This window comes from Nycticebus coucang, chromosome 21, assembly GCF_027406575.1.
Source record: "Nycticebus coucang isolate mNycCou1 chromosome 21, mNycCou1.pri, whole genome shotgun sequence".
NCBI classification, from domain to species: domain Eukaryota; kingdom Metazoa; phylum Chordata; class Mammalia; order Primates; family Lorisidae; genus Nycticebus; species Nycticebus coucang.
In genome coordinates this window covers 43,484,581-43,512,351 of record NC_069800.1, presented here as the reverse complement: position 1 = coordinate 43,512,351, position 27,771 = coordinate 43,484,581, and the positions used below count along the sequence as shown (strand labels likewise).

At 42.5% G+C, this 27,771-nt stretch overlaps 3 protein-coding genes and 1 pseudogene across 7 annotated transcripts in view; 3 read left to right on the top strand and 1 right to left on the bottom strand.

Moving 5' to 3' along the window:
• MYL9 (myosin light chain 9) overlaps window positions 1-27,771 on the bottom strand; it is a 183,149-nt gene that overhangs the window by 5,812 nt on the left and 149,566 nt on the right. The window lies entirely within an intron of this gene.
• The window catches only part of NDRG3 (NDRG family member 3), a 93,079-nt gene that overhangs the window by 44,465 nt on the left and 20,843 nt on the right, over window positions 1-27,771 (top strand). For all 5 annotated transcript variants that reach the window (XM_053573566.1, XM_053573569.1, XM_053573570.1 and 2 more), the window contains exons 4-9: window positions 5,141-5,246; window positions 6,773-6,893; window positions 9,767-9,829; window positions 11,262-11,322; window positions 13,717-13,803; window positions 22,455-22,511. In XM_053573566.1, the coding sequence (XP_053429541.1) occupies window positions 5,141-5,246; window positions 6,773-6,893; window positions 9,767-9,829; window positions 11,262-11,322; window positions 13,717-13,803; window positions 22,455-22,511 (495 nt within the window). The remainder of the gene's footprint in view (window positions 1-5,140; window positions 5,247-6,772; window positions 6,894-9,766; window positions 9,830-11,261; window positions 11,323-13,716; window positions 13,804-22,454; window positions 22,512-27,771) is intronic.
• LOC128573370 (S-adenosylmethionine synthase-like) lies at window positions 16,022-17,611 on the top strand. Its single transcript, XM_053573571.1, has one exon. The coding sequence runs from the start codon at window positions 16,139-16,141 to the stop codon at window positions 17,324-17,326; it is 1,188 nt and encodes a 395-aa protein (XP_053429546.1). The 5' UTR covers window positions 16,022-16,138; the 3' UTR covers window positions 17,327-17,611.
• LOC128574396 (uncharacterized) lies at window positions 25,003-25,150 on the top strand (annotated as a pseudogene).

Sequence of the window (27,771 nt, the reverse complement as noted above, 5' to 3'; positions counted from 1 at the left end):
ATATACAGATTTTTATTATAAAAAGCCAAAACTGGCGCACATAAACACATGGCACCATAGTCCAGGGAAATGAAAACAAACATAAAGATGCAGTATTAAATCTTAACTGCATAAAGTTAATGATAGCATATATTGTACTACTGTAATAATTTTATATCCACCTCCTTTTGCTATTGGGTGAGCTCAAATGTTATGACTATGTGCTTAAACTGCCAGTGACACTCATCATCTCTGTGTGAGCAGTCCATCCCTCCACTAAATTGTGTATAATGGTTAAAGTGATGTCTTGAGGTTCTTGCATATTTTTCATCATGTTCAGCACAGTACCACAACCCTTGAATATCATGGGACCCATACAAAGTGCCACTAGGCTGAGGCACAACAATCATTTCAGCCCAAGAGTTTGAGGTTACAGTAAGCTATAGTTGTCTCATTGGTACACTCCAGCCTAGGCAACAGAACAAGATCCTGTCTCTGGGGATTAAAAAATAATAATAATAAGTGCCACTAGTAATGCTGGAAGCACTCCCAAGAAACAGAGAAAGGTCATGACGTTCCAAGAAAAAGTTGAATTTCATGATATGTCCTGTAAAAATAAAGTCTACAGCTGTGGTTGCCCACCATCTCAAGATAATGAATCCAATGTAAGGATCATTGTTTAAAAAAGAAAAAGAAATTCGTCAAGTTGTCACTATGGTTATGCTGGCAGGTGTGAAAACTCTGAACTTTTTTCAAAATACTTTTTATTTGATATTGAAAATACAGATTTTATGTGGGTTCAGGATTACTATAAGAAAGGCATACCTCAGGGCAGCACCCGTGGCTCAGTGAGTAGGGCGCCAGCCCCATATACCGAAGGTGGCAGGTTTAGACCCGGCCCAGGCCAAGTTGTAACAAAAAAAATAGCCAGGCCTTATAGCAGACGCCTGTAGTCCCAGCTGCTCGGGAGGCTAAGGCAAGAGAATCAATCGCCTGAGCCTAGGAGTTAGAGGTTGCTGTGAGCTGTGTGATGCCACTCTACCAAGGGCAATAGAGTGAAACTCTGTCTTTGAAAAAAAAAAAGAAAAGAAAAAGAAAGGCATACCTATAGGTTATGATATAATTCAAGAAAAAGTAAGGTGTGGGTGGCGCCTGTGGCTCAAAGGAGTAGGGCGCCGGCCCCATATACCAGAGGGTTCAACCCAACCCTGGCCAAAAACTGCAAAAAAAAAAGGAAGGTGAAGGATCTATAGCTGGAGAATTTAATGCCAGCAAAGGCTGATTTGATAATTTTAGGTGAGTTAGCTTTAAAAATGCTAAGGTAGCAGGAGAAGCCATTTCTAACAACCAAGAGGCAGCAGATGAGTTCCCATTAAGAAAATCATTGAAGAAAAAGGATATTTGCCTGAACAGGTTTTTTTCGTTTGTTTGTTTTTGTTTTTTTGGAGACAGAGACTCAAGCTGTCGCCCTGGGTAGAGTGTGGTGGCATCACAGCTCACAGCAACCTCCAACTCCTGGGCTCAAGCAATTCTCTTGCCTCTGCCTCCCAAGTAGCTGGGACCACAGGCACCTGCCACAATGCCCCGCTATTTTTTTGTTGTTGTTGTTGCAGTTGTTTAGCTGGCTGGGGCGTGTATATGATTGGCACTGTAACCACTGTGCTACAGGCTCAGAGCCTTGAGCCAAGATTTTCGACTATGGGAGAGGCACCCATAGCTCCCACAACAACTATATGTCTATGTAAATGTCTTTTTGTGTGTGTGTGTGTGACTGTGTTTGATAATTTCTTTAGACCATGCCTAAAAGTAAAATTGATCTAGGATAGGAACCTCTTAACTTTACCAGAAGTTACCACATTTTTCTCCAGGGTAGGTGTTCAGTTTGCATGCCTACCAGCTAATATGTGAGTTCTTATTTTTCTTTTTTTTTTTTTTTTTTTTTTTTGGTTTTTTTTTTTTGGCTGGGGCTGGGTTTGAACCTGCCACCTCCGGCATATGGGACCGGCGCCCTACTCCTTGAGCCACAGGCGCCGCCCGAGTTCTTATTTTTCTACATCTTGGCCAACACTTGGTATTATCTGTCTTTATTTATTTATTTATTTATTTTGGGACAGAGTCTCACTTTGTCACCCTCAATTGAGTGCCCTGGTGTCATAGCTTACAGCTTAGGTTCAAGTGATTCTCTTGCCTCAGCCTCCTGAGTAGGTGGGACTAACATGTGCCGGCCACAGTGTTTGGCTATTTTTAGAGATGAAGGTCTTGCTCTTGCTTAGGCTTGTCTCGAAACTGTGAGCTCAGGAAAATCCACCCACCTCAGCCTCCCAGAGTAATAAGATTACACCCATGAGCCACCGTGCCCAGCCTATCTGTCTTTAAATATTTGCCATTCTGGTGTGTATGAAATAGTATCTCATCGAATTTAATTTGTACTTTCCTGGCTGTTAATGTATTTCTTCTTAATTTTCTAGGATAGCACCCTATTTATTTCTTTCATAGCACTTATCACAAGCCATTATTTTGAGTTGGTCTGCCTCCCTATTTAGAGCATAATCTCTGTTAAGGCTGGGATCACATTTCTCTGGTTTACTATTTTATTCTCAGAGCTCAGTCCAGGGGTTAAAACTGAATGGTCTGACATGTAATAGGTGTTCTAGTAAATAGACGTTTAATGAATGAAGCTTAGGGGTCGGGGTATTTATTATCTCAGTAAATAAGTCTGACATTACTGTACTTGCAAGGGAAACATTTATACAGTATTAGAGATTTATTTTATATTCCTCCTATCCAAACCTTATACTTTATTCTATAGCTAGTTCACAGTCCCTGATTCTTTTTTTGTTTGTTTGTTTGTTTGTTTGACAAAGCCTCAAGCTGTCGCCCTAGGTAGAGTGCTGTGGCATCACAGCTCACAGCAACCTTCAACTCTTGGGCTTAAGTGATTCTTTTGCCTCAGCCTTCCAAGTAGCTGGGACTACAGGAGCCCGCCACAATGCCCAGCTATTTTTTATTTATTATTATTTTTTTTTGGTTGTAGTTGTCATTGCTGTTTGGGAGGACCGGGCTGGATTCAAACCCACCGGCTCTAGTGTATGTGGCTGGCGCCTTAGCCACTTGAGCTACAAGCACCGGGTCCATAGTCCCTGATTCTGAATCTTCCTTTTTTCCCCTTTTTAAGCCTTTGAATTAGCCTGAATGGGTGGTAGTAATAATAGGGGATAACAGAAATATTGAGTCATGCGTTGTTTGATTTAATAGATATCTAACTGCTCCCACTGGGGGCCTGTGATTTGAGATATACTGATGTCCAATTAACCTCAGATTGTCTTCTGAGTCCCACATCCAAGAAGAAACCAAAACTGATGAGGTTCATTATTAGGTAGGAAATTAAGTTAAAAGCCTTTTGCCTTAGTTGGGATTCCTTTGGACAGAGTTGATCTTATCTAATATAAGACTTTACGAGATAGGTACAGACTTCATCAGTAGAAATTCACTAAGCTAGGCATGGTAATTTTTTATTTTTGAGAAATATAAAAGTTGAAGAAGATTAGAGTAAACCTCGGTTAACTTTTTTGAAGTTCCTTTCTTGCCCACTAATTACTCTTAGTGCTATAGCCACTCCAAGCAGCTCTGATTGCATCCTGTTTGGGCTTATTCAGTTCCTGAGCTCTACACTGACTATATCTAAACTTTACTCATTGCCTTGGTTAGGATCCTCTGGGGTGTAGAGAACAAACCCAGGCAATCCATGGATATCCACAGATACCCATCTAGAATCTAAAAGCACACACATAACTAGAACCAGGAGTTAGAGTAGTGGAAATGTCTACTGAAAGTTCCAACCTTATGGCTGGGTACCTGTGACTCACTGGTTAGGGCGCCGGCCACATGCATGGGGCTGGTGGGTTCAAACTTGGCCCAGACCTGCTAAACAAACAAACAAAAAAAGTAGCTGGGCATTGTGGTGGGCGCCTGTAGTCCCAGCTACTAGGGAGGCTGAGGCAAGAGAATCTCTTGAGCCCAAGAGTTGGAGGTTGCTATGACGCAACGCAACGGTACTCTACAGAGGGCAACAAAGTGAGACTCTGTCTCAATTTTAAAAAATAAACAAAGTTCCAATCTTCTGTTTTTAAGAGAACCACTAAGCTTAGGATGGAGTCTCTTAGTTCCAATTACAAATTACTCAGGAAGGATGGGCCAGATGCCTACCTGACTCCAATAAGCTGTGGCTATAGGGTTATAGCTATAAACATGGCAGCCAAAAGCCACTCCTGTAATGGTTGATGCAGAAAGGCAGCAATCAGGAAAGAAGAGCAGAGTCTCACTTTATCACCCTCGGTAGAGTGCCGTGGTGTCACATAGCTCACAGCAACCTCCAACTCCTGGGCTTAGGTGATTCTCTTGCCTCAGCCTCCTGAGTAGCTAGGACTACAGGCATCCCCCACAATGCCCGGCTATTTTTTTTTGTTACAGTCTGGCCAGGGCTGGGTTTGAACCCGCTACCTTTGGTATATGGGGCCGGCAACCTACCCACTGAGCCACAGGCGCCTCCCTATACAACATTTTTATAAGCTCTGAAGCCTCACTTTGTTGCCCTCAGTATAGTGCTGTAGTGTCACAGCTCACAGCAACCTCAAACTCTTGCAAGCAGTTCTCTTGCATCAGCCTCCCGAGAAGCTGGGACTGTGGTGCCCGCCACAACGCCTGGCTAGTTTTAGAGACGAAGTCTCGCACTTGCTCAGGCTGGTCTCAAACTTGTGAGCTCAGGCAATTTACCCACCTCGGCCTCCCAGAGTGCTAGGATTATAGGCGTGAGCCACCATGCCCAGTCTCTTCCCCAAGTCTTAACTGGCTCCTTAACCCAACTTACTGATCTCATTTCCATACCCATTTGCGAATATATTTTCAACAGATGTCTGGCTTCTTGGACTCTTTAAGTGAGCTTTGGGGATGATAAGGTGTGCTTTTCTCCCTATTCACTTATCTGGAAGGATTAGAAAGTAGGAATATTATGTATAATACAGCATCTCTCTGATAGCCTTATATTTTATTAACATTCTACCCCACTTAGTGGGAAATGGTGGTGAAGTGGGTGTTGTGAAACTTTGGCAACCTGGAAAATGCATTCTGCTTTTGCTCAGAACTTTACATTTTCATTTTACAGGAACATGATGTAGAAACAACTCATGGTATGGTCCACGTCACAATAAGAGGCTTACCAAAGGGAAACAGACCAGTTATACTGACATATCATGACATTGGCCTCAACCGTATGTATTTGATTTTATACCTTCCCTTTTTTATCATATTTAATCTTTCTTTCTTTATTTTTGGAGGCAGAGTCTCACTTTGTCGCCCTTGGTGGAGTGCTCTGGCGTCATAGCTAACAACATCCTCAAACTCTTAGGTTCACAAGATCCTCTTGCTGCAGCCTCTCAAGTATCTGGGATTTACAGTCACCTGCCACAACACCCAGCTATTGTTTTTTTTTTAAAGATGAGGATGTTGCTCTTGCTTAAGCTGGTCTTAACTCCTGAGCTCAAGCAATCTACCTGCCTCAACCTCCCAGAGTACTGGGATTACAGGTGTGAGCCACCAAGTCCAGCTTAATCTTCATATATTAAAAAAAAAAAAAATGAATAACAGTATTCTAATAGAAAAGAGCTGTCCCTCTCTGTCATAACCTTTTCTCCTCATAACTACATTTGTTAATGGCAGAGTTAAAGTTCCTAGGAAGTGTGCAGGGGAATGTATTTTGGGGGATACTGGAATTATGGACTAAAGATTATACAGTGAACTTATTAGGAAAGCAAAACTGGAATCAGTTTTTTATGAGTCTGTATTTTGGCTTTTTCATAATTCAAGTTAGAAAATCCGGAGTTTGAACTTTTGTTGTAAGCTTTTCAGTCAATTAGTAAAACTATTCTTGCTACAGCCTGTTATCAGTGACTTTAAGTAGAGTTTTCTAAATGGTAGGGTAAGATTCTGGCTCTAGCCACAGGCACACGGAGTCTGTATTCACTAGTTTTCTTTTTTTTTTTTTTTTGTAGAGACAGAGTCTCACTGTACCGCCCTCGGGTAGAGTGCCGTGGCGTCACACGGCTCACAGCAACCTCCAACTCTTGGGCTTACGCGATTCTCTTGCCTCAGCCTCCCGAGCAGCTGGGACTACAGGCACCCACCACAATGCCCGGCTATTTTTTGGTTGCAGTTTGGCCGGGGCTGGGCTTGAACCCGCCACCCTCGGTATATGGGGCCGGCGCCCTGCTCACTGAGCCACAGGCGCCGCCCTTCACTAGTTTTCTTTAACACTGGCTGGCTTTCAGAGGTGGCCTGCATTTGAGACTATAGTTCAGTGCTAAAGCTTTTATATAGCCTTGGTATGGGAAGTGATTTAAGCATTTGTACTAACAGCATAGAAATTGAAGCAGCAACCCCATCATGCCTCCTAGCAGTTGTGCTAAAACATAAACTCCCATATGGAAAATAAAAGCAGCTAAGACATTCACTTTCACCAGGCCCTTGGGGTCTAGTCAGTGTCTCTTTGCTGGACAGAGAAATAATAATGAGAAATGACAACAATTATGGATGTAAGATTATTTTTGTGCAACATCCAGAAACCAACGAACATCAGGAAAGTATATCTCAGTATGGCTCTTTAGGGCAACTTGAATCCCTTTAGTGAAATGGTGATTAAAAGGAAGTGAATGAAGAATATGATACGGCATTGACTGTGTAGTAGAAAACTGGAGAGAAATGGGGGGCCCGTGACTTACAGGTGTTTTTACTCTTGTAGATAAATCCTGTTTCAATGCGTTCTTTAACTTTGAGGATATGCAAGAGATCACCCAGCACTTTGCTGTCTGTCATGTGGATGCCCCAGGCCAGCAGGAAGGTGCCCCCCCTTTCCCAACAGGGTAAGACACGTAAGACCTCCAGGGAGACACACACAGAGAAGACCAATGACCCAGCTCCAGTGGAAGAAGCAGTGTGTGCTTTCCTCCCACTTGATTTTATCACAGCCTATAGTTATACATCAACTGTATTGACCTCATATTCTCTCTCCTTGGGCTGAGAGGACTGTTATTTGTAGTCCACTGGGGGAACTGCATATTTTCCCATATCCAGGAATGGTTGTCCATAGTGTGAATGTGCTTTCCTATAATCACAAAGCATACGTGTCTGGAATACTCACTTCTTACTGTCTTTTTTTTTTTTTTTTTTGTAGAGACAGAGTCTCACTTTATCGCCCTGGGTAGAGTGCCGTGGCGTCACACAGCTCACAGCAACCTCCAGCTCTTAGGCTTAAGCGATTCTCTTGTCTCAGCCTCCCAAGCAGCTGGGACTACAGGCGCCTACCACACCTGGCTATTTTTTTGTTGTTGCAGTTTGGCCGGGGCTGGGTTTGAACCCACCACCCTCGGTACATGGGGCCAGTGCCCCACCCACTGAGCCACAGGAGCTGCCCTTACGTTCTTTTATCCGTTTCCTTTCTCATCTACCTGAAATCTGTTATTTTTATGTCCCTCTCTAGAACTCCCAAATACCTAGGCCCAAACTCAGATCCCTCTGAGCATCCCTGGGAACATCTTGCCATCCTTAATTTATGGGTTTTCTCTCTCTCTCTCTTTTTTTTTTTCCCAGTGATAGAAATTTGAATGTCTGTGTAACCATTTATTCTGAGAGGCTATCCTGGCAGATAGAGGTGCAGTCTGACTGGCATTGGCATTCTCAGCTTCATCCCAAGCCTGCTTTGCATGGCAGAGTCACAGGCTCCCTTCCTGTGAACCCTGGACTGTGTGCTTATCCAGAGGACTTCATGAGGAAGAGTGAGAGCACACACTGCAAGGCTAATTCTTCCCCTGTCCTTTTACTCATCTCCAGAACTGCTTTTCGCCAGTGACTGCTGTGAGATAAACCATTATAGATGAACAATAGCTAACTAACACTTACATAGTACTCAGTGTTTGACACTACTTTAAATGCTTTACTTTTATTATTTCATTTAATCTTCACTGCTCTAGGATATTATTATTCCCATTTTTTTTTTTTTTTTGTAGAGACAGAGTTTCACTTTATGGCCCTCGGTAGAGTGCCATGGCATCATACAGCTCACAGCAACCTCCAACTCCTGGGCTTAAGCGATTCTCTTGCCTCAGCCTCCCGAGTAGCTGGGACTACAGGCGCCCGCCACAATGCCCGGCTATTTTTTGGTTGCAGTTCAGCCGAGGCCGGGTTTGAACCCGCCACCCTTGGTATATGGGGCCGGCGCCTTACCGACTAAGGCGCCACCCTGTTATTCCCATTTTATAAGTAAAAAAAGTGAGGCACAGAAAAATTAAGTAACTTGGCTAAGATTACGTAACAAGTAAGTAGCAGAGTTAAAATTTGAACCAGGCAGTTTGGGTCCAGAATCTGTGCTGTGTCCAAGTTGTTCTGCCTCTCAAATGCAGATTAGCCTTTGAGTTTATATCCAACAAGAGTTGGTTCCCGTCCCTTCGTGTGTGTGCACGTGCAAACGGTTCAAGATCACTGTCTCCCTGAAAGTGTTCAAGCAAAGGCAAGGCGCTTTCCCTGTCAGATGTAAAGTAGATCCTGCCTCATACACAGGCAGCTGTCTTAGGATTCCTTCTGTCTCTTATTCTATAATCTCTAAATGCTTCTTTTCTTGGATTCCTGCCTTGGGTCTGTTCCTGAGCTTATCTGACCAATTTAGGATCAGATGGTTCATGTCATGAACCAAATCCAAAAACAATAAAATAGCCGTGTTATCCCATGCCTGAGTGAAACAAATAAGCATTCATGCTCAAGATTTCTAATTATGAGCCTAGGCCCAGTAAAGCTTTGTTTACATTTGTGTTTAGTGCCTAATTATAGGCTATAGACAAAGAGCCACTTCCTGATTTGACTCTTTTTTTTTTTTTTTTTTTGAGACAGTCTCAAGCCGTCGCCCTGGGTAGAGTACTGTAGCATCATAGCTAACAGCAACCTCCAACTCTTGGGTTCAAGTGATCCTCTTGTCTCAGTTTTTCTATTTTTAATAGAGACAGGCTCTCGCTTTTTCTCAGGTTGATCTCAAACTCATGAGCTCAAGCAATCCACCCGCCTCGGATAGGTGGTAGGATTACAGACATGAGCCACCATGCCTACCCTCTTGAGTTGACTCTTTTTTTTTTTTTTTTTTAATTTTATTTTTTTAGAGACAGAGTCTTACTTTGTCACCCTCAGTAAAGTACTGTGGTGTCACAGCTCACCGCAACCTCCAGCTCTTGGGCTTAGGCGATTCTCTTGCCTCAGCCTCCTAAATAGCTGGGACTACAGGCACCCACCACAACACTCGGCTATTTTTGTTGCAGTTTGGCTGGATCCGGGTTCAAACCTGTCACCCTTGGTATTTGGAGCCAGACCCTACTCACTGAGCCACAGGCGCTGCACCTGAGTTGACTCTTAATGCTGGAAATTTATCGAGCCTAGACCCCAAATGAAGTGAATTTTAGGGGGTTAGAAATACCCTGAGAGAGATCTGTATTACCAATTTTTGTTACATGGCTTCCTCTGGTCCCAGAGATTGCTCTTTAGGATATAGAAACATATAGATTGTTTTGCTTTCTTCTTAGCATGTCAGTCATAGAGAGTTACACAACATGATACAGTTGTTTTCACATTACCTCCTTTGAGCTTTTGATACAAGGGAATGGTTTTATCTAAGACTCCTGTACTTTTCCAGCCGTTGTAGTGAGTAGGAATTATGAGTACTTTCTAACTTAGGAGATACTCTTCTGGATTTCAGGTACCAGTATCCCACAATGGATGAGCTTGCTGAAATGCTGCCTTCTGTCCTTACCCACTTAAGGTAGGTTCATTCTGCAGTCTTTCGCACAGTTGGTTTTTTTTGTTGTTGTTGTTTTCTTAGAGAGTCTTGGTTGCCCTGGGTAGAGCGCGGTGACATCATAGCTCACAGTAATCTCAAACTCTTGGGCTCAAGTGATCCTCCTGCCTCAGCCTCACCAGTATTTGGGAGGTGACTGCCACAACACCCAGTTAGTTTTTTTATTTTTTAGAGGAGTTGGGGTCTCACTCCTGCTCAGGCTGGTCTCAAACTCCTGACCTCAATCAGTCCACCCACCTGAGCCTCCTAAAGTGCTAGGGTTATAGGCTTGAGCCACTGCACCCAGCCCTTTCACACATTTTTTTACTGACTTTCTATACTCAATTCTATAATGTCTGTTCCATAGGATGTGAAGGTGAGCAAAACAGGAAAGTCACTGTTCTCCTAGAGTTTAGTGGAGTAACAAGTAAGCGAACAGTCACAGTAAAGTGCTATGAAAAAGTTAGTGGGGGTGTTGTGATAGAGAATAAGGGCAGGATCTCCATAAATAAGGCTAATTAGAGAATGGGTGAGATCACCTAGGCTGAGACCTGGAAGACAAAAAAGAGACACCTAGACAGAGAGGTAGGGCAAGAGATTCTAGACAGAAAGAATATGTCCTAAAGCCCTGCATCAGATAACCAAATGGAAGAAGGGCGGGGAGTGAAATTCAAAAATAGACAAGGACCAGAAGAAGTTACTCTTACTGTGGAGAGAATGGTTTGGAGAAGAGTAAAAGACAAAAAGCAGAAAGAATGGTGGCGCTCATAGCTCAGTGGGTAGGGCATCAGCCACATACACCCAGGCTAGTAAGTTCAAACCTGGCTTGAGCCAGCTAAAACAATGACAACTGCAACAAAAAACGTAGCCAGGCGTTGTGGTGGGCACCTGTAGTCCCAGCTACTTGGGAGGCTGAGGCAAGAGAATTGCTTAAGCCCAAGAGTTTGAGGTTGCTATGAGCTATGACGCCACAGCAATTTACCCAGGGTGACAGCTGAGACTCTGTCTCAAAAAAAAAAAAAAAAGGCATGAAGAACAGTTAAACTATTAACAGTAGTCCAGGTAAGACATAATGATAGCATGGTATTGGATGCAGTCGGGGGATGGACTGAAGTAGATGGAAACATTCTAGAGGTAAACTTGCTGATAGGCTAGATACTGAGTGGTAGGACAGTGGGCAGTCAAGGATGATTTCCAGGTTTCAGTCGTATTTCCTTTAGCCCTTAAAACCAACTTGAAAATAGGTGGTGGTATCCTTCCTTGTTTTATAGGTAGGGAACTGAGTGTCAGAAAGTTACCAAGAAAAACTTGCCCAAATTGTCATGTCTAGTAAATGTCAGAGTCGGTGTTATATTCTTTCCACTGTATAATGCTGCCTCCAAATGAAGTTGACTGTGTTGTTATGTCCCATTCACAGTCTGAAAAGCATTATTGGGATTGGAGTGGGAGCTGGAGCTTACATCCTTAGCAGATTTGCAGTAAGTATTTACAACCAGATTCAGTACCTTTGAGACACTGATGTTAACTACTGTGTTAAATGACCAGGTACTTTACGTCAGCTTTCCTGTCAGTTTTGTCCTCTTAAGATAGGGCCTTGCTTTGTACTTATAGTACCTGAAAAACCACAAATGAGGGCAGTACGTTGTCAATTGAAAGTAAGGCTTATAAGTAACTCTGAGGAAAAAAAAAAAAAAGAAAGGCTTAGATGCTGCTTATGATACAATTTTATATAGCCATTAAAATTAAGTTGAAAAGTTTAGTCAGGCGGCGCCTGTGGCTCAAAGGAGTAGGGCGCCGACCCTATGTGCCGGAGATGGTGGGTTCAAATCCAGCCCTGGTCAAAAACAAAAACAAAAATTTAGTCTCGGCCCCAGTAGCACAGTGGTTATGGTGCCAGCCATGTACACCGAGGGTGGTGGGTTTGAACCCGGCAACAAAAAATTGCCGGACATGAGGTAGGTGCCTATAGTCCCAGCTACTTGAGAGGCTGAGGCAAGAGAATCACTTAAGCCCAAGAGTTGGAGGTTGCTGTGAGCTGTAACGCCATAGCATTCTACCAAGGGCAACATAGACTCTGTCTCAAAAAAAAAAAAAAAAAAAAAAGAAAAGTTTATGATGATACTTGGTTTGTTTGGACAGACTTATTTAGAAAAACAAACAAACAAAAAAAGATACTTGGTTTGTGTGTATATAACATTAACCAAAAAGTTGGGATATAAATTCATATGAAGTTTGTCATAATCAGAGAAAAGGACTTGAAGGAAGTGTTCCACGATTTTTTTTGAAACAGAGTCTCAAGCTATTGCCCTGGGTAGAGTGCCATGGCATCATAGCTCACAGCAACCTCCAACTCTTGGGCTTATGCCATTCTCTTGCCTCAGCCTCCGAAGTAGCTGGGACTACAGGCATCCACCTCAACGCCCGGCTATTTTTTTGTTGCAGTTGTCATTGTTGTTTAGCAGGCCTGGGCTGGGTTCGAACTCGCCAGCCTCGGTATATATGGCTGGCTCCATAACCACTGTGCTACGGGTACCGAGCCATAAGTATTCTAAAATATTAACAGTGATTGATGTGTGGTGAGGTAATGTGAGATCTTATTTTCTGCATTTTATAATTTCTCTGCTTAGTAGATTTCCTTTATTTATTTATTTATTTATTTATTTTTGAGACAAAGCCTCAAGCTGTCGCCCTGGGTAGAGTGCTGTGGCATCACAGCTCACAGCAGCCTCCAACTGCTGGGCTGAAGCAGTTCTCCTGGCTCCGCCTCCCAAGTAGCTGGGACCACAGGTACCCGCCACAGTGCCCGGCTATTTTTTGGTTGCAGCCATCATTGTTGTTTGGCAGGCCCAGGCTGGATTCGAACCCACCAGCTCAGGTGTATGTGGCTGGCGCCTTAGCCACTTGAGCCACAGGCACCAAGCCTGCTTATTAGATTTTCAGTAGTGAGCATAATCAGTGTAATACAAAAAATGTCAGCTAAAGTTTTTTTTTGGCTGGGGCTGGGTTTGAACCTGCCACCTCTGGCATATGGGGCCGGTGCCCTACTCCTTTGAGCCACAGGCACCACCGAAAGTTTTAAATTCAAGGTGGTGCCTGTGGCTCGCTCAGTGAGTAGGGTGCCGGCCCCATGTACTGAAGGTAGCAGGTTCGAATCCGGCCCTGGCCCAACTGCAACAAAAAAATAGCCGGGCGTTGTGGCAGGCACCTATAGTCCTAGCTACTTGGGAGGCTGTGGCAAGAGAATCGCCTAAGCCCAAGAGCTAGAGGTTGCTGTGAGCTGTGAGCCATGGCACTCTACCGAGGGCAGCAGAGTAAAACTCTGTCTCCAAAAAATAAATATATAAAGTTTTAAATTTACATGGAAATGTTCCTGTTTAAGACGATTTCTTTGAAATGCCTGCTAAGTGGTATGTCTTCTGAGGATAATATCACATATTCAGGTGGTTTCAGAAAAAAAACTTTAGAAGCCCTTATTGGGAACAAAGATACATGAATGTGAAACATCCCTTCTAAGCCTGAGCAGCCCCTTATGCCAAATAGTTCCAAGATTACTTTCCCAGTAGGGAAGATCCACTGTGAGTTGAACAAGTGCTGACAGACTAAATGCTTTCCTCCATGGTAGAAATACAAAAACGTGTCTTCCCTATACATCTTTGCAAGAGAAGATCGTTTTGATAAAGATTTAACAACTTGTTTCCAGATACTGCGTCAGACTTCAAGAGCTATTTTTCCACATATATTCCCTAGCCACCCCTCTGTAGTGCTACTTGCACATGTGCGGCATTAAAGCATAGTAAGAATTGATTAACCATGTTCCAACTGTTTAGAAGAACTGTGGAAATAGAACTTAAATACTGTCGTCTTTGTCTCAGCTCAGTCACCCAGAGCTTGTGGAAGGCCTTGTGCTCATTAACGTTGACCCTTGTGCTAAAGGCTGGATTGACTGGGCAGCTTCCAAAGTAAGTACCAAACCAGCCCTTATCAAAACAGCTTGTCTATATTTTATCAAGGAATACATGTACATACAGATAAGAGCAAAAAGTCTTCAGTATATAGCTTGAAGAATGAAAACCCAATCAATATAGACTTGATCTTAGCCAAAAGACCGAGAAGCAATAACCCAATCAATATACAGGGTGGCCATAAAGTTCGCATGCCTTTTAAATAGTTGTGCAGTTTAAATAGTAAATGGTACACAAACTTTATGGCAACCCTATATAGAATATTTCTATTTTTAAACAGGTTTATCTTTTCTTAAATAGGAATTATAGAACATACATTCCTTTGTGTCTAGCTTCTTCATCATTGTGCCTGTGAGCATGTTCTGTGTAGCACTGGGCTTTAGTTCTTTTTAATTGCTGTTTAGTAGTCTGTTATGTAAATATACAGAATGAGTTGTTTCCACATTTGGATCTTAAAAATAAAGCTGCTATACACATTCTTTTCAGTAAACATACACATTTATTTCTCTTGGGTTTATACCCAGAACTGAAATACTTGAGTCATACGGTTGTTGTATGTTTAGCTTTAGTAGATACGGCCAAAAATTTTTCAAAGTATTTGACCAGTTTATATATAGCAATGCATGAAAGTTCCAATTGCTCCACATCTTCATCAACATTTGATAGTCGGTCCTTTTAATTTTGTGAAAGATGAGCAATTTTACTTGTAATATTTGTTTCTATGTGGTACCTATTACCAAAATAGCTTTGGTTATTAAAATAATAATTTTTAATTATACCATTTTGAATAATGTAAGCTGTGCTAATAGGTAAATAATGCCAGGTTTTAGTTTGCATTTCCTGAGGGGTAAGGTGTCAAGCACCTCTACTTTAATATCCTCTTGTAAAGTGCCTGTTGGCGTCTTTTGCCCTCATATTCCTTCCCTTTTAAAAATATTCTAGGCCTGGTGCGATGGCTCATGCCTGTAATTCTAGCACTCTGGAAGGCTGAGGTGGGTGGATTGCCTGAGCTCATGGGTTGGAGACCAGCCTAAGCAAGAGCTAGACCCAATCTCTAAAAATAGCTGGGCGTCATGGCAGGCACCTGTAGTCTCAGCTACTTGGGAGACTGAGACAAGAGGATTACTTGAACCCAGGAGTTTGAGGTTGCTGTGAGCTATGATGCCATGGCACTCTACTGGGGGCAACAAAGTGAGACTCTGTCTCAAAAAAATAAAAATGAAAATACTCTGCATGTGAGTCTTTCACTGGCTACATGTATCTCAAATATCTTCTAGTTTGCGGTTTGCGTTTTCACTCTCTTAATGAAATGAATGAATGAATCACTCTTTTTAATGAACCCAAACAGCTTATCTGTGCTCCTGTTCCCAAAGACATGTGGATTATGCTAACTGGAAAATGAAGGAATTTAACCCCTAAAATCTGTAAAGGGAGATAGGAAACTAAAGGGGAAAGCTGAAGAGTTTACAAATATAAACAATCCCAATACCAAACCAAAGTAAAAAGAGGAAATAAGAAAAAAGGCATTATGTTATATCCCATTAAGGTCAAGCGAGGTGGCTCATGACTGTAATTCTAGCACTCTGGGAAGCCAAGGTAGGTGGGTTGTTTGAGCTCACAAGTTCAAGACCAGCCTTAGCAAGGGTGAGACCCTATCTCTTTTTAGCTTTAGAGACCCTATCTCTTTTTTACTTTCTCTGAAAGTAGAAAAACCAGTCAGGCATCATGATGGGTGCTTTTAGTTCCAGCTACTCAAGAGGCTGAGCCAGGGAGATTGCTTGAGCCTAGGATTTTGAGCTTGCTGTGAGCTATTATAATGCCATGGCACTCTAGCCTAGGAAAAGAGTGAGACTCCGTCTAAAAATACACACACACACACACGTGTATTATATTCCATTTACATTGAGGTCATCTATTCTAAATATGATTCACTGTTTTTAGGTTGGAAAGAAAGTAGTTTGGAACATTTTCTTGCTGAAGTACAAATGTCATTTGTATGTTGTTTTAATCTGAAACTGGGATTTTAGGTTAGGGTTAGAGAGAAAAATAACTTAAGCCTTTATTGCCTGATGTAGTATGCCTCATTTGTAAATAAATATCTACTTCAAAATACTTTTAAGTTGCCATGGGTGTTCTAATGTATCACTGGAGGACATGATCTCCAAAAGCTACCACCCAACTGGTCACATATGTTAAGAATCTTTATTGAGTTCGCTCCGCGCCGCTCGCTTTGAGTAGAACAGTTTGCAGCCTGCCCATTTCGCAGTCGCCACCTTGCTGCTGCTGCTGCTGCTCTTTCTCCTCAAGGCCACCTTAATTCACCGATACCAACATGAACGGGCAGCTCAATGGCTTCCACGAGGCATTCATCAAGGAGGGCACTTTCCTCTTCACCTCAGAGTCTGTGGGGGAAGGCCACCCAGATAAGATTTGTGACCAGATCAGTGATGCTGTCCTAGATACGCACCTTCAGCAGGATCCTGATGCCAAAGTGGCTTGTGAAACTGTTGCTAAGACTGGAATGATCCTTCTTGCTGGGGAAATTACATCCAGAGCTGCTGTTGACTACCAGAAAGTTATTCAGGAAGCTATTAAACACATTGGATATGATGATTCTTCCAAAGGGTTTGACTACAAGACTTGTAATGTGCTGGTAGCCTTGGAGCAACAGTCACCAGATATTGCTCAAGGTGTTCATCTTGACCGGAATGAGGAAGATATTGGTGCTAGAGACCAGGGTTTGATGTTTGGCTATGCCACTGATGAAACTGAGGAGTGTATGCCTTTAACCATTGTCTTAGCACACAAGCTCAATGCAAAACTAGCAGAACTACGCCGAAATGGCACTTTGCCTTGGTTATGCCCAGATTCTAAAACTAAAGTGACTGTGCAGTATATGCAGGATCGAGGTGCTGTGCTTCCCATCAGAGTCCACACAATTGTTATATCTGTTCAGCATGATGAAGAAGTTTGTCTTGATGAGATGAGGGATGCCCTAAAGGAGAAAGTTATCAAAGCTGTTGTACCTGCAAAATATCTTGATGAAGATACAATCTACCACCTACAGCCAAGTGGCAGATTTGTTATTGGTGGGTCTCAGGGTGATGCTGGTTTGACTGGCCGGAAAATCATTATGGACACTTATGGCGGTTGGGGAGCTCATGGAGGAGGTGCCTTTTCAGGAAAGGATTATACCAAGGTGGACCGCTCAGCTGCTTATGCTGCTCGTTGGGTGGCAAAATCCCTTGTTAAAGGAGGTCTGTGCAGGAGGGTTCTTGTTCAGGTCTCTTATGCTATTGGAGTTTCTCATCCATTGTCTATCTCCATTTTCCATTATGGTACCTCTCAGAAGAGTGAGAGAGAGCTATTAGAGATTGTGAAGAAGAATTTTGATCTCCGCCCTGGGGTCATTGTCAGGGATCTGGATCTGAAGAAGCCAATTTATCAGAGGACTGCAGCCTATGGCCACTTTGGTAGGGACAGCTTCCCATGGGAAGTGCCCAAAAAGCTTAAATATTGAAAGTGTTAGCCTTTTTTCCCCAGACTTGTTGGCGTAGGCTACAGAGAAGCCTTCAAGCTCTGAGGGAAAGGGCCCCTCATCCTAAATTTTCCTATCCTCTTTCAGCTCCTGATCAGTTGCAGTCACTCTAGTCAATGACATGAATTTTAGCTTTTGTGGGGGACTGTAAGTTGGGCTTGCTATTCTGTCCCTAGGTGTTTTGTTCACCATTATAATGAATTTAGTAAGCATAGGTGATCCATGTAACTGCCTAGAAACAACAGTGTAGTAAATATGCTTTGAAATCGAACTTCTGTGCCCTATCACCCAATGCTCCAAAGTCCTAATTGCATTAACTTTCCCACCAGACGCTAAAAATGTCCTTGTAATGTGCACGTAAAGTACCTGTAGTTCCACTATAGCCTGTCTGGCAATGCCATAGCCCTGTCAGCATGATTTGTAATGTCTTGAGCTCTATTATGAATGTGAAGCCTTCCCTTTATTCTCCCTGTAACTCAATCCATTGCTAATTATGTAGCTCTTTGTCAGGGAGTCTTCCCTATCCAGTCAATCTTGCATGTAACGCAAGTTCCCAGTTGGAGCTCTAGCCTGACATCAGAAAAAGGCAGTTACCATTAAACCATCTCCCTGGTGCTTATGCTCTTAATTACCACCTCTTTAACAGCACCAAATACAAATTTCTCCACTTCAGCTGTCTTTTGGAGGACGTACGTAATAAGGTTTTTACTTAGTAAACCAATCCTATGCATGGTTTCAGCACCAGCCAAACCTTACCAACTCTTAGTTCTAGAAAAACAGGCACTTGGCACCCTTGTGATTGTCATGCAGAGAAGTCACCCTCAGTACCTGAGGGTCTGTAGGTTGCACACTTTGGTACCAGATAACTTTTTTTTTTTCTTTATAAGAAAGCCCGAGTACTCCACACTGCACAATAACTCCTCCCAGGGTTTTAACTTTGTTTTATTTTCAAAACCAGGTTCAATGAGCTTTCTGAACAGCTGGTGTAGCTACAGAGAAACCAGCTTCCTTCAGAGAGCAGTGCTTTTGGCGGGGAGGAGAAAATTCCTTCATACTTGAACGTTTTCTAATTGCTTATTTATTGTATTCTGGGGTATGGCGTAAGTACAGAGAAGCCATCACCTCAGATGGCAGCTTTTAAAAGTTTCTTTTCTCTCAACACCATGATTCCTTTAACATGTTTCCAGCATTCCCAGGTAGGCCAAGCACTATACAGATATGTTAGGTTTTTTTTGTTGTTGTTTGTTTGTTTTTTACAGATAGAGTTTCACTTTGTCACCCTGGGTAGAGTGCTATGGCATCACAGCTCACAGCAACCTCCAGCTCTTGGGCTTAGGCATTTCTCTTGCCTCGGCCTCCCGAGTAGCTGGGACTACAGGCACCCTCCACAACGCCTGGCTATTTTTTGTTGCAATTTAGCTGGGGCGGGATTTGAACCTGCCACCCTCGGTATGTGGGGCCAGCGCCCTACTCACTGAGCCACAGGTGCCGCCTGATTTTTTTTTTTTTTTTAGAGACAGTCTTACTTTGTCACCCTCAGTAGAGTGCTATGGCGTCACAGCTCACAGCAACCTCCAGCTCTTGGGCTTAGATGGTTCTCTTGCTTCAGCCTCCCAAGTAGCTGGGACTACAGGTGCCCGCCACAATGCCTGGCTATTTTTTGTTGCAGTTTGGCCAGGGTCAGGTTTGAACCCACCACCCTTGGTATATGGGGCTGGTGCCCTACTCACTGAACCACAGGCGCCACCCAGGTATGTTAGATTTTTTTTTTTTAATTATCCTAGGCCAGGCGCAGTGGCTCACACCTGTAATCCTAGCACTCTGGGAGGCTGAGGCGGGTAGACTGCCTGAGTTTAACAGTTCAAGAGCAGTCTGAGCCAGAGGGAGACCTCCTCTCTAAAAATAGCTAGGCATTGTGTCAGGCGCCTATAGTCCCAGCTACTCGGGAGGCTGAAGCAAGAGAATCGCTTGAGCATAAGAGTTTGAGGTTGCCGTGAGTTGTGATGCTACAGCCTTCTACTGGGGGCGGCAAAGTGAGATTCTGTCTCAAAAAAATAAACAAACAACTTTTCGTTCTAGTAAAATTGTAAAATTCTAGTAAAATTTTACCTAGTAAATTGGTACCATTATTATCCTATGGAAAAATTAAGTCATTTGCTTAAGGTCATGTAACTAGTAAGTTGCAGAGCCAGGATTTTCATCAAAGCATGGTATGAGGCAAAAAGATAGAAACAGCCTAAGTGCCAATAACACACGTTAAAAATTATGTGGAAATCAAAAAATATGTTATTTTAGTTATTTAAGGAATGAGAAAATTTTTTGTTAAGTGAAAAACAGACATCAAGCTATACATGTATATGATCTCAATTTTGTTAAATACATATGCATAAGGAAAGAAGGCAAACAATGTCTTGTTAGTAGTTACATCTTTGACTGGTAGTATTTTTTTTTTTTTTTTTTTTTTTTTGAGATAGAATCTCACTCTGTTGCCCCAGACTAGAGTGTTGTGGTGTCGTCATAGCTCACAGCAACCTCAAATTCCCAGGCTGAAGCAGTCATCTTGCCTCAGCTTACTGCATACACCCATGACAATGCCTGCATCGTTTTTCTATTTTTAGTAGAGATGGTTTCTTACTCTTGCTCAGGCTGGTCTTGAAATAATGAGCTCAAGCAACCCACCCACCTCAGCCTCCCAGTGTGCTAGGATTACAGATGTGAGCCACCTCACCTAAGCCTTTGGCTAGTAGTATTACAAATGTTTTTCATATTCTATTTTTTCCTAATTTTCTATGATAAGCATAAATTAATTTTATAATTATTTTAAACTATTAAAATATTCTACCTACCATTAGGCCAGATTCTACACAATTTATTCTTTTTGTGGGAGGGATGGGGGAGACAGAGTCTCAAAGCTGTCGCCCTGGCATCACAGCTCATAGCAACCTCCAACTCTTCGGCTTAAGCAAGTCTCTTGCCTCAGCCTCCCAAGTAGCTGGAACTACAGGCACCCACCACAACGCCCAGCTATTTTTTTGGTTGTAGTTGTCATTGTTGTTTGGCAGGCTCAGGCTGGATTCGAACCCACCATCTCTGGTGTATGTGGCTGGCGGCCTAGCCACTTGAGCTACAGGTGCCAAGCCACAGTTAATTCATCTTTTCTAACATTATGTTTAAGCTTTGGAGAAATGATATATTTCCTAGCTTTGGGTGAAACATACTAACAGTGCTATCGTCAGATGCTATAGGTAGTTTTTCTTACAGCCTGAATTATTTAAAATTTGTCCTGGCCATGCTTGGGAGCTCACACCTGTAATCCTACCACTCTGGGAAGCCAAGGTAGGAGGATCCCTTAAGCTTAGGAGTTAGGAACCAGCCTGAGCAAATCAAGATCCTATCCTTACTAACACTAGAAAAATTAGCTGGAAAGGGTGAATTGTGCGGGCGGTGCCTGTGGTACAAGGAGTAGGGCTCCGGTCCCATATGCCGGAGGTGGCGGGTTCAAACCCAGCCCCAGCCAAAAAAAAAAAAAAAAAAAAGGGTGAATTGTGCCTGTAGTCCCAGCTACTAGGGAGTTTGAGGCAGGAGGATCTCTTGATCCAGGAGTTTGAGGTTTGAGCTAGGCTAAGGCCCATGGCACTCCAGCCCAGGCAACAGAATGAAACTATGTCTCATTTTTTGAGACTATGTCTCAATTTTTTTTTTTTTTTTTAATTTGGCCGGGGCTGGGTTTGAACCCGCCACCTCCGGCATATGGGACCGGCGCCCTACCCGCTGAGCCACAGGCGCCGCCCTCAATTTTTTTTTGTCCTAATTCTTATGTAGTATGTGGATACATTAACACTTCAACACTCTGTATCACATGTAACACCTTAATAAAATTCTTATAAAATTTCAGATTCATGAACATTTATGCATATTAAGCATGAAATGAGATTGGGTATTCTAATTATCCGTAACTTATTAAGACAATTTTAATTTAATTTCTAACCTGATAACTCATGTGAAGATTTCAGGACTTCTTTCCTCTTAATCTTTCTGGGACTATATGGTACTGTTCCATCTATATCCATATTTATTTCTCTCACCTCCTCTTCCCCATTCTCACCCCAGCTCAGTACCTCACCTCTTATCCAAGTCAGCAGTAGAAATTCATTATAAACCCAGGGAAGAAGACTTACAGGGAATCAACAACATAATTTGAGTTGGAAATTTTTCTGAAAATAGATTTCACAGCCTGTACATTTACGCAGATTGCTGCATTTATTAGACTGAGATGCAGCATTTTGAAATGGGGAGAATTAGGAGAAAAATGTTCAAAACGCAAGAACATTCTGTAAACAGAGCTATTTCCTCCCACTCCCTAAAATGAAGGTAGCAAAAACTGGAAGAAAGAAAAAAATGGTTTTTGTCTCTTGGCACCTTAATAGTGATTATAAGTCAGTCCTTATTAGCCACGAGTCCAGTGCAAATGCAGAATTACAGACAGGAATGAAGTAGCAAACAGCCATGAGTTTTAAGTCTTGAGTTTTCAAAGGGATGGCCAGAATTTCTTCCAAGCACCTATTTCAGGCTCTGTTGTTATCCTGGAAGGGAGACTTTCAGGGGAGTGTTTTGGGGTTTTTGTTGTTGTTGTTGTTGTTGTTGTTGTTGTTTTGAGACAGAGTCTCACTTTGTCGCCTTTAGTACAGTGCCTTGGTGTCATACTTCACAGCAACCTCAGACTCTTGGGTTTAAGTGATTCTCTTGTCTCAGCCTCCTGAGTAGCTGGGATTACAGGTACCCACCACAACTCCTGGCCATTTTTAGAGATGAGGTCTTGCTCTTGCTCGGTCTGGTCTCGAACTCATGAGCTCAGGTAATCCACCTGCCTCAGCCTCCCAGAGTGCTAGGTGTAAGCCACGACACCTGTCCTTGAGACTTTAGGTTTTTTCTGATTTAATTCTTTTTCTCGAGTTTCTTTGAAAGTACCATCTAATGAAAATGTATGACACTGAATGTGGAGGGGTTTTTTGTTTGTTTTTTTGAAGGATAATATATGTAAAATAAAGTGGAAAGCTTGGTAAATTTTTATGTATGATTACTTCTTGACACAGACTTTATATCTTTTTAGATCTCAGGCTTGACAACAAATGTTGTGGACATTATCTTGGCTCATCACTTTGGGCAGGTAAGCACCTATTCCAGCTAGGAGTGTTGTGTTTCTTGGCTTGAATGTGAATTCTTATTTTACCTCAGGAAAGAAGGGGTGCCTTAGATTTATCTGAACCTAGCAGATAACACTTCAGTGCAGGCTGAGGTGCATGTGGCCCTGCAAAGGCAACCTTATGGGAGAAGCATTAACTCTGTGCCACATGGCTCTTGACATTTAGAGAGATGAGAGAAGATAGCATCTCCCCCAACCTGTTCCTGTGAAGCAGCATGCCATCTGTTAGTGTTTGACAACATCACGTGCCTCACCAAACATGTTTAGAGCTGCGAGGTGGTCTGGGAAAGGCTTCACAGGAATAGAAATTTCAGGGGAAAAAAGAAACCATGAAATGTTAGTGCTGAAAGAACCTTAGATGTTATTATTTGTATTTTCTTTTGAGATAGTCTCATTTTCTTGCCCTCAGTAGAGTGTTGTGGTGTCATAGCTTGCAGCAACCTCAAACTTTTGGCCTTGAGCAATCCTTTTGCTTCAGCCTCCTGAGTAGCTGGGACTACAGGAGCCCACCACAATGCCTGGCTAGTTTTTCTGTTTTTAAAAGAGACCAGGTTGGTGGCACCCATAGCTCAGTGGGTAGGGCACTGGCTATGTACACCGAGGCTGGTGGGTTCAAATCCAGCCTGGTCCAGCTAAAACACCAATGACAACTGCAACAATAACAAAAAAATAGCCAGGCGTTGTGGGCAGGTGCCTGTAGTCCCAGCTACTTGGAAGACGGAGGTATGAAAATCCCTTACACCCAAGAGTTTGAGGTTGCTGTGAGCTGTGACACCGTGGCACTCTACTGCTATACTAAGGATGACAGTTTGAGAGTTTGTCTCAAAAAAAAAAAAGAAAGACCAGGTTTCACTCTTGCTGGGGGCTGGTCTTGAACTTTCAAGCTCAAGCAAACCACCGTGCCCAGCCTCCTAGAGGTTATCTTGTTCAGCCCTTAAAGTTTTTTTTTTTTTCTTTGTACAGACAGAGTTTCACCTTGTCACCCTCGGTAGAGTGCTGTGGCATCACAGCTCACAGCAACCTCCAGCTCTTGGACTTAGATGATTCTCTTGCCTCAGCCTCCCAAGTAGCTGGGACTACAGGTGCCCACCACAACACCCAGCTAACCCTTAAAGTTTTTTTTAATGGTGAAACAACTGAAGTCTACAGAGGAAGTTGCAGTTATAATGTAGATAGTTGTTAGGTGGAGAAGGGGGCTCAACTGGTAGGTTGGGGAATCCCAGTGTTCTTTCCATAGGTGGGTGACCTCTGAAGGTGTGATGGAATAAATGAGTAATGGGATCAGAGAGCTGTGAGATGTTTGGAGTAGGGAGAGGAGAATAATGTAAATAGAGTTAATGGGTGGTCAGTTACAGTCTGCCTAGTTAATTTTAAGTATCATCTGAAGGAAAATGGTAAGTAGAGAGAAAACCAAGTACTTATTGTTTATGATATGTACTGTAGATGCACAAGGTCAGTTATTTTTTTACATGGATCTATTAACCTGATTTTAAGATAGGGTTGATTCTGGGGCAGCGCCTATGGCTCAGTGGCTAGGGTGCCAGCCCCATATACTGAGGGTAGCAGGTTCAAACCCGGCTCCGGCCAAACTGCAATAAAAAAATAGCCGGGCGTTGTGGCGGGCACCTGTAGTCCCAGCTACTCAGGAGGCTGAGGCAAGAGAATCACCTAAGCCTAGGAGTTTGATGTTGCTATGAGCTGTGTGATGCCATGGCACTCTACCAAGGGCGATAAAATGAGACTCTGTCTCTACCAAAAAAAAAGATAGGGTTTATTCTAAGCAAGGGCAAGAGAGATAGTATAACTTGACACCACTATCTAGGTAGTAAGTGGTGGAGCTGACATTTGAATCTCAGTCAGGCCAAAGCCAAAGCCTATAATCTTTTTTTTTTTATTAAAGTTACAAATTCATATACATGAGGGTTGTCTGGAATATATCCAGCCATGTGATGTGAGAACTAGAGACCTACATGGCTGGATACTTTCCAGACAGCCCTCGTATTTTAAAGTAGAGAATTTCTATAGTGCTTATTACCAAAAATCTACCACCACCCCATTTTCTGGTTCTTAGAAATAACCATTCTAATTCTGGCTGATTCTTTCGGGTTTTGCCTACATATTGCTCTCTCTATCAAATTGAGGTAGGTATAATTTGCATAGAATATAGTGCACATAGGCCGGGCGCAGTGGCTCATGCCTGTCATCCCAGCACTTGGGAGGCTGAGTCAGGTGGATTGCCGGAGCTCATAGATTTGAAACCAGCCTGAGCCAGAGTGAGACCCCTTCTCTAAAAGTAGCTAGGCATTGTGGCGGATGCCTGTAGTCTCAGCTGCTTGGGCAGCTGAGGCAAGAGAATAGCTTAAGCCCAGGAGTTTGAGGTTGCTGTGAGCTATGACACCATGGCACTCTACCAAGTACAACAAGTGAGACTCTTTCTCCCCCCCCAAAAAAAAACTGGCTTGGTTTCGGGGGGTAGGGTGGGAGTGGGCTCAGCATACCCCACCTCCCCTCAGCCAAGCCTAGAGTATAGAGGCCAGGCATCCTCTCTGTGGGAAAGGCATTCAAGTAAGGGGTCTTACCTGGGCTATCCAAGCCTTACATTGAAAAAAAAAAAAAAAAAAAAAAGGGCGGCGCCTGTGGCTCAAGGAGTAGGGCACCGGTCCCATATGCCAGAGGTGGTGGGTTCAAACCTAGCCCCGGCCAAAAAAAAAAAAAACCACAAAAAAAAAAAAAAAAAAGAATATAGTACACAAATCATAAATGTATCTCAATGACCTGTGTATACTCCCATGTAACCATTGCCTAAATCACTATATAGAGCATTTCTCTCTTGCCCTATCCTATTCACTAATCCCCCACCCCGAAACCAGGTATTTTATTACCTCTATAGATTATTTTTGCCTGTTCTTGAACTTCATATGATTCATATCAATGAAATCATGCCACGTACACTTGTCTGGGTCTGGATGCCCTATTCTGGGTTTGCAGCTGAAAGCAGAAGTCTGCTTGGAGATGCAGAGGCCTTTGATCTTCCTCCCCCTTATTCTGATTTTCACCCAAACAATTAAGAAAGTACTTTGAATCATTCTTGCATGGAAAGGAGTGTCTTTCTGCCTGGATCCCAAGCTGTGGATTCTTTCAATTGTGCGTCCACCCTGTCTCAACAAAGTACCCTGGGAGAGAGGCAGACATTCCTTCTCCCCAAAGGGTGGCTGGAGATAGTGGTGAGGAATCAGAAGATGGTGATTATGAAAATTTGACCCCACAGAGCCCTCTAATAGTGCATACTCACATTCACAGGATTCTCAACCAATGACACATCACAAGGAGGACCCCAGGAACACTCAAACTTCTCAGATTTAACTATACAAAAGAAACTCTCCACTTAGCACTATTTTCTTTAATTGCTTATTGAGAGAGTGATTAGAGAGTGAGGACCTAATCTCAGGGGGAAACTGTTTTCTCAGATATCTTGACCCCCCACAAAGAGAGTCCTTGTGCACAGAACTTGTGGGGCCTTCATCCTCTGGTCCTCACCTTCAAGTGCAGTGTGTAGGTTTCATGACAGAATAATTAAGATAATCAAATTGTCCTTTTTCTAGTGCAATTTGTGGATGTACTGGTAAATTTAGGCAGAGTGAAACTTAATCAGCATAGTTTCTGTTCTTTTTCTTTTTCTTTTTTTTTTTTTTTTTTTGAGACAGACTCTCACTTTGTTACCCCTGTTAGAGTGCCATGGTGTCATAGTTCACAGCAACCTCAAACTCTTGGGCTCAAGCAATCCTCTTGCCTCAGCCTCCCAATTAGCAGGGACTATAGATGCCTGCCATAATGCCTGGCTATTTTTAGAGATGGGGTCTTGCTCTTGCTCAGGCTGGTCTCGAACCCATTAGCTCAGGCAATCCACCGGCCTTGGCCTCCCAGAGTGCTAGGATTATACGCAATAGTCACCGCACCCGGCCAGTTTCTGTTCTTTAAAATAAATTGAAATTTAGAGACTAAGCACAATTACTTAATAAATGTTCTATAAACCAAGAACTTCCCTCTTGTAGTATCATGCCTTGAATTTACTTTTTCAAAGGGAAATGAGTTTAACAACAGCCTTCGAAGAAAGAACTTGTTCCTATGATGAGCCAAATTCATCTTTGTCAGAAAAGAAATTTTGATAATTCCAAGAAGCCTGATAGGAATAAATTGGATATCCCTTTTCTTATCTGGATGACTTTGTGAAATCTAAAAGAGAGGGCTTTGTTTCAACTTTTTCCTACAAGCCTGATACATATTGTAACTTAAATTAGCTGCCTTTTAAAAAAAATGTAGAAATGTTAATTACTGGTAAGTAATCATATAAATAAGTATGTCATAAAATAAATTATTTTTCTCTTGGTGAGTTATAGTGGAAAAAAAAAGAACATTCTTAGACTCTATTCTCTTTGCCTCCATCTCTCTAATGCTTGTATTTCCACTTGGTGATTTTTCATTTGTAGACATTATCTCTTGACTTTCCATTATGGCACGTGATCTTTTGCAGTCTCTCTCTCACATACATACACGCTCCCACCCCTACCTTGTCTTTATGATATACATTTGTCTTTTTCCAACCCTTCTCTTCTCAATATAACATAACATAATCTGTGTTAGATCAAATTTAAGCATTTATAGCATCTTGTCTATCTAAATGTTATTCAGAGGCTGGGCGTGGTGGGTCATGCCTGTAGTCCCAGCACTGTGGGATGTGGCGGGCACCTGTAATCCCAGCTACTTGGGAGGCAAAGGGCAAGAGAATCACTAAAGGAAGGAGAGGAAAAAAAGAAAATTAAAAAAAAAAAAAAAAAAACCACTTCAAACTAAGAGTAAAAGCCAGCTGAAAGTGAAAGCAAAAATAAATAAATGTTATTCAGAGCTGGGACATGGCCACTTTTCTGTACAACATTTTGTGTTCTCTTGAGTTAATATTTGTCCTGTTTTTATTTTTATTGTTTTTATTAGTTACTTGCTGTTCCATGTATTATCGATATTTCAAACTCTGTCCCCTGTCAATACAAATCTCCTTGTTCAGTACATTCAAGGATGGCAGTTATTATTCATTTTCATCTTACTGAAGAATTCTCTCCCACAGTTTTAGTCTGGACTGGTTTGATAACTGGTATGAAAGAGCCAAAGATGGCTTCTGTGGATTGGCTCTTAGGTTGTTTATTTCTTCACTGTAGTCTATTAGCTTAGA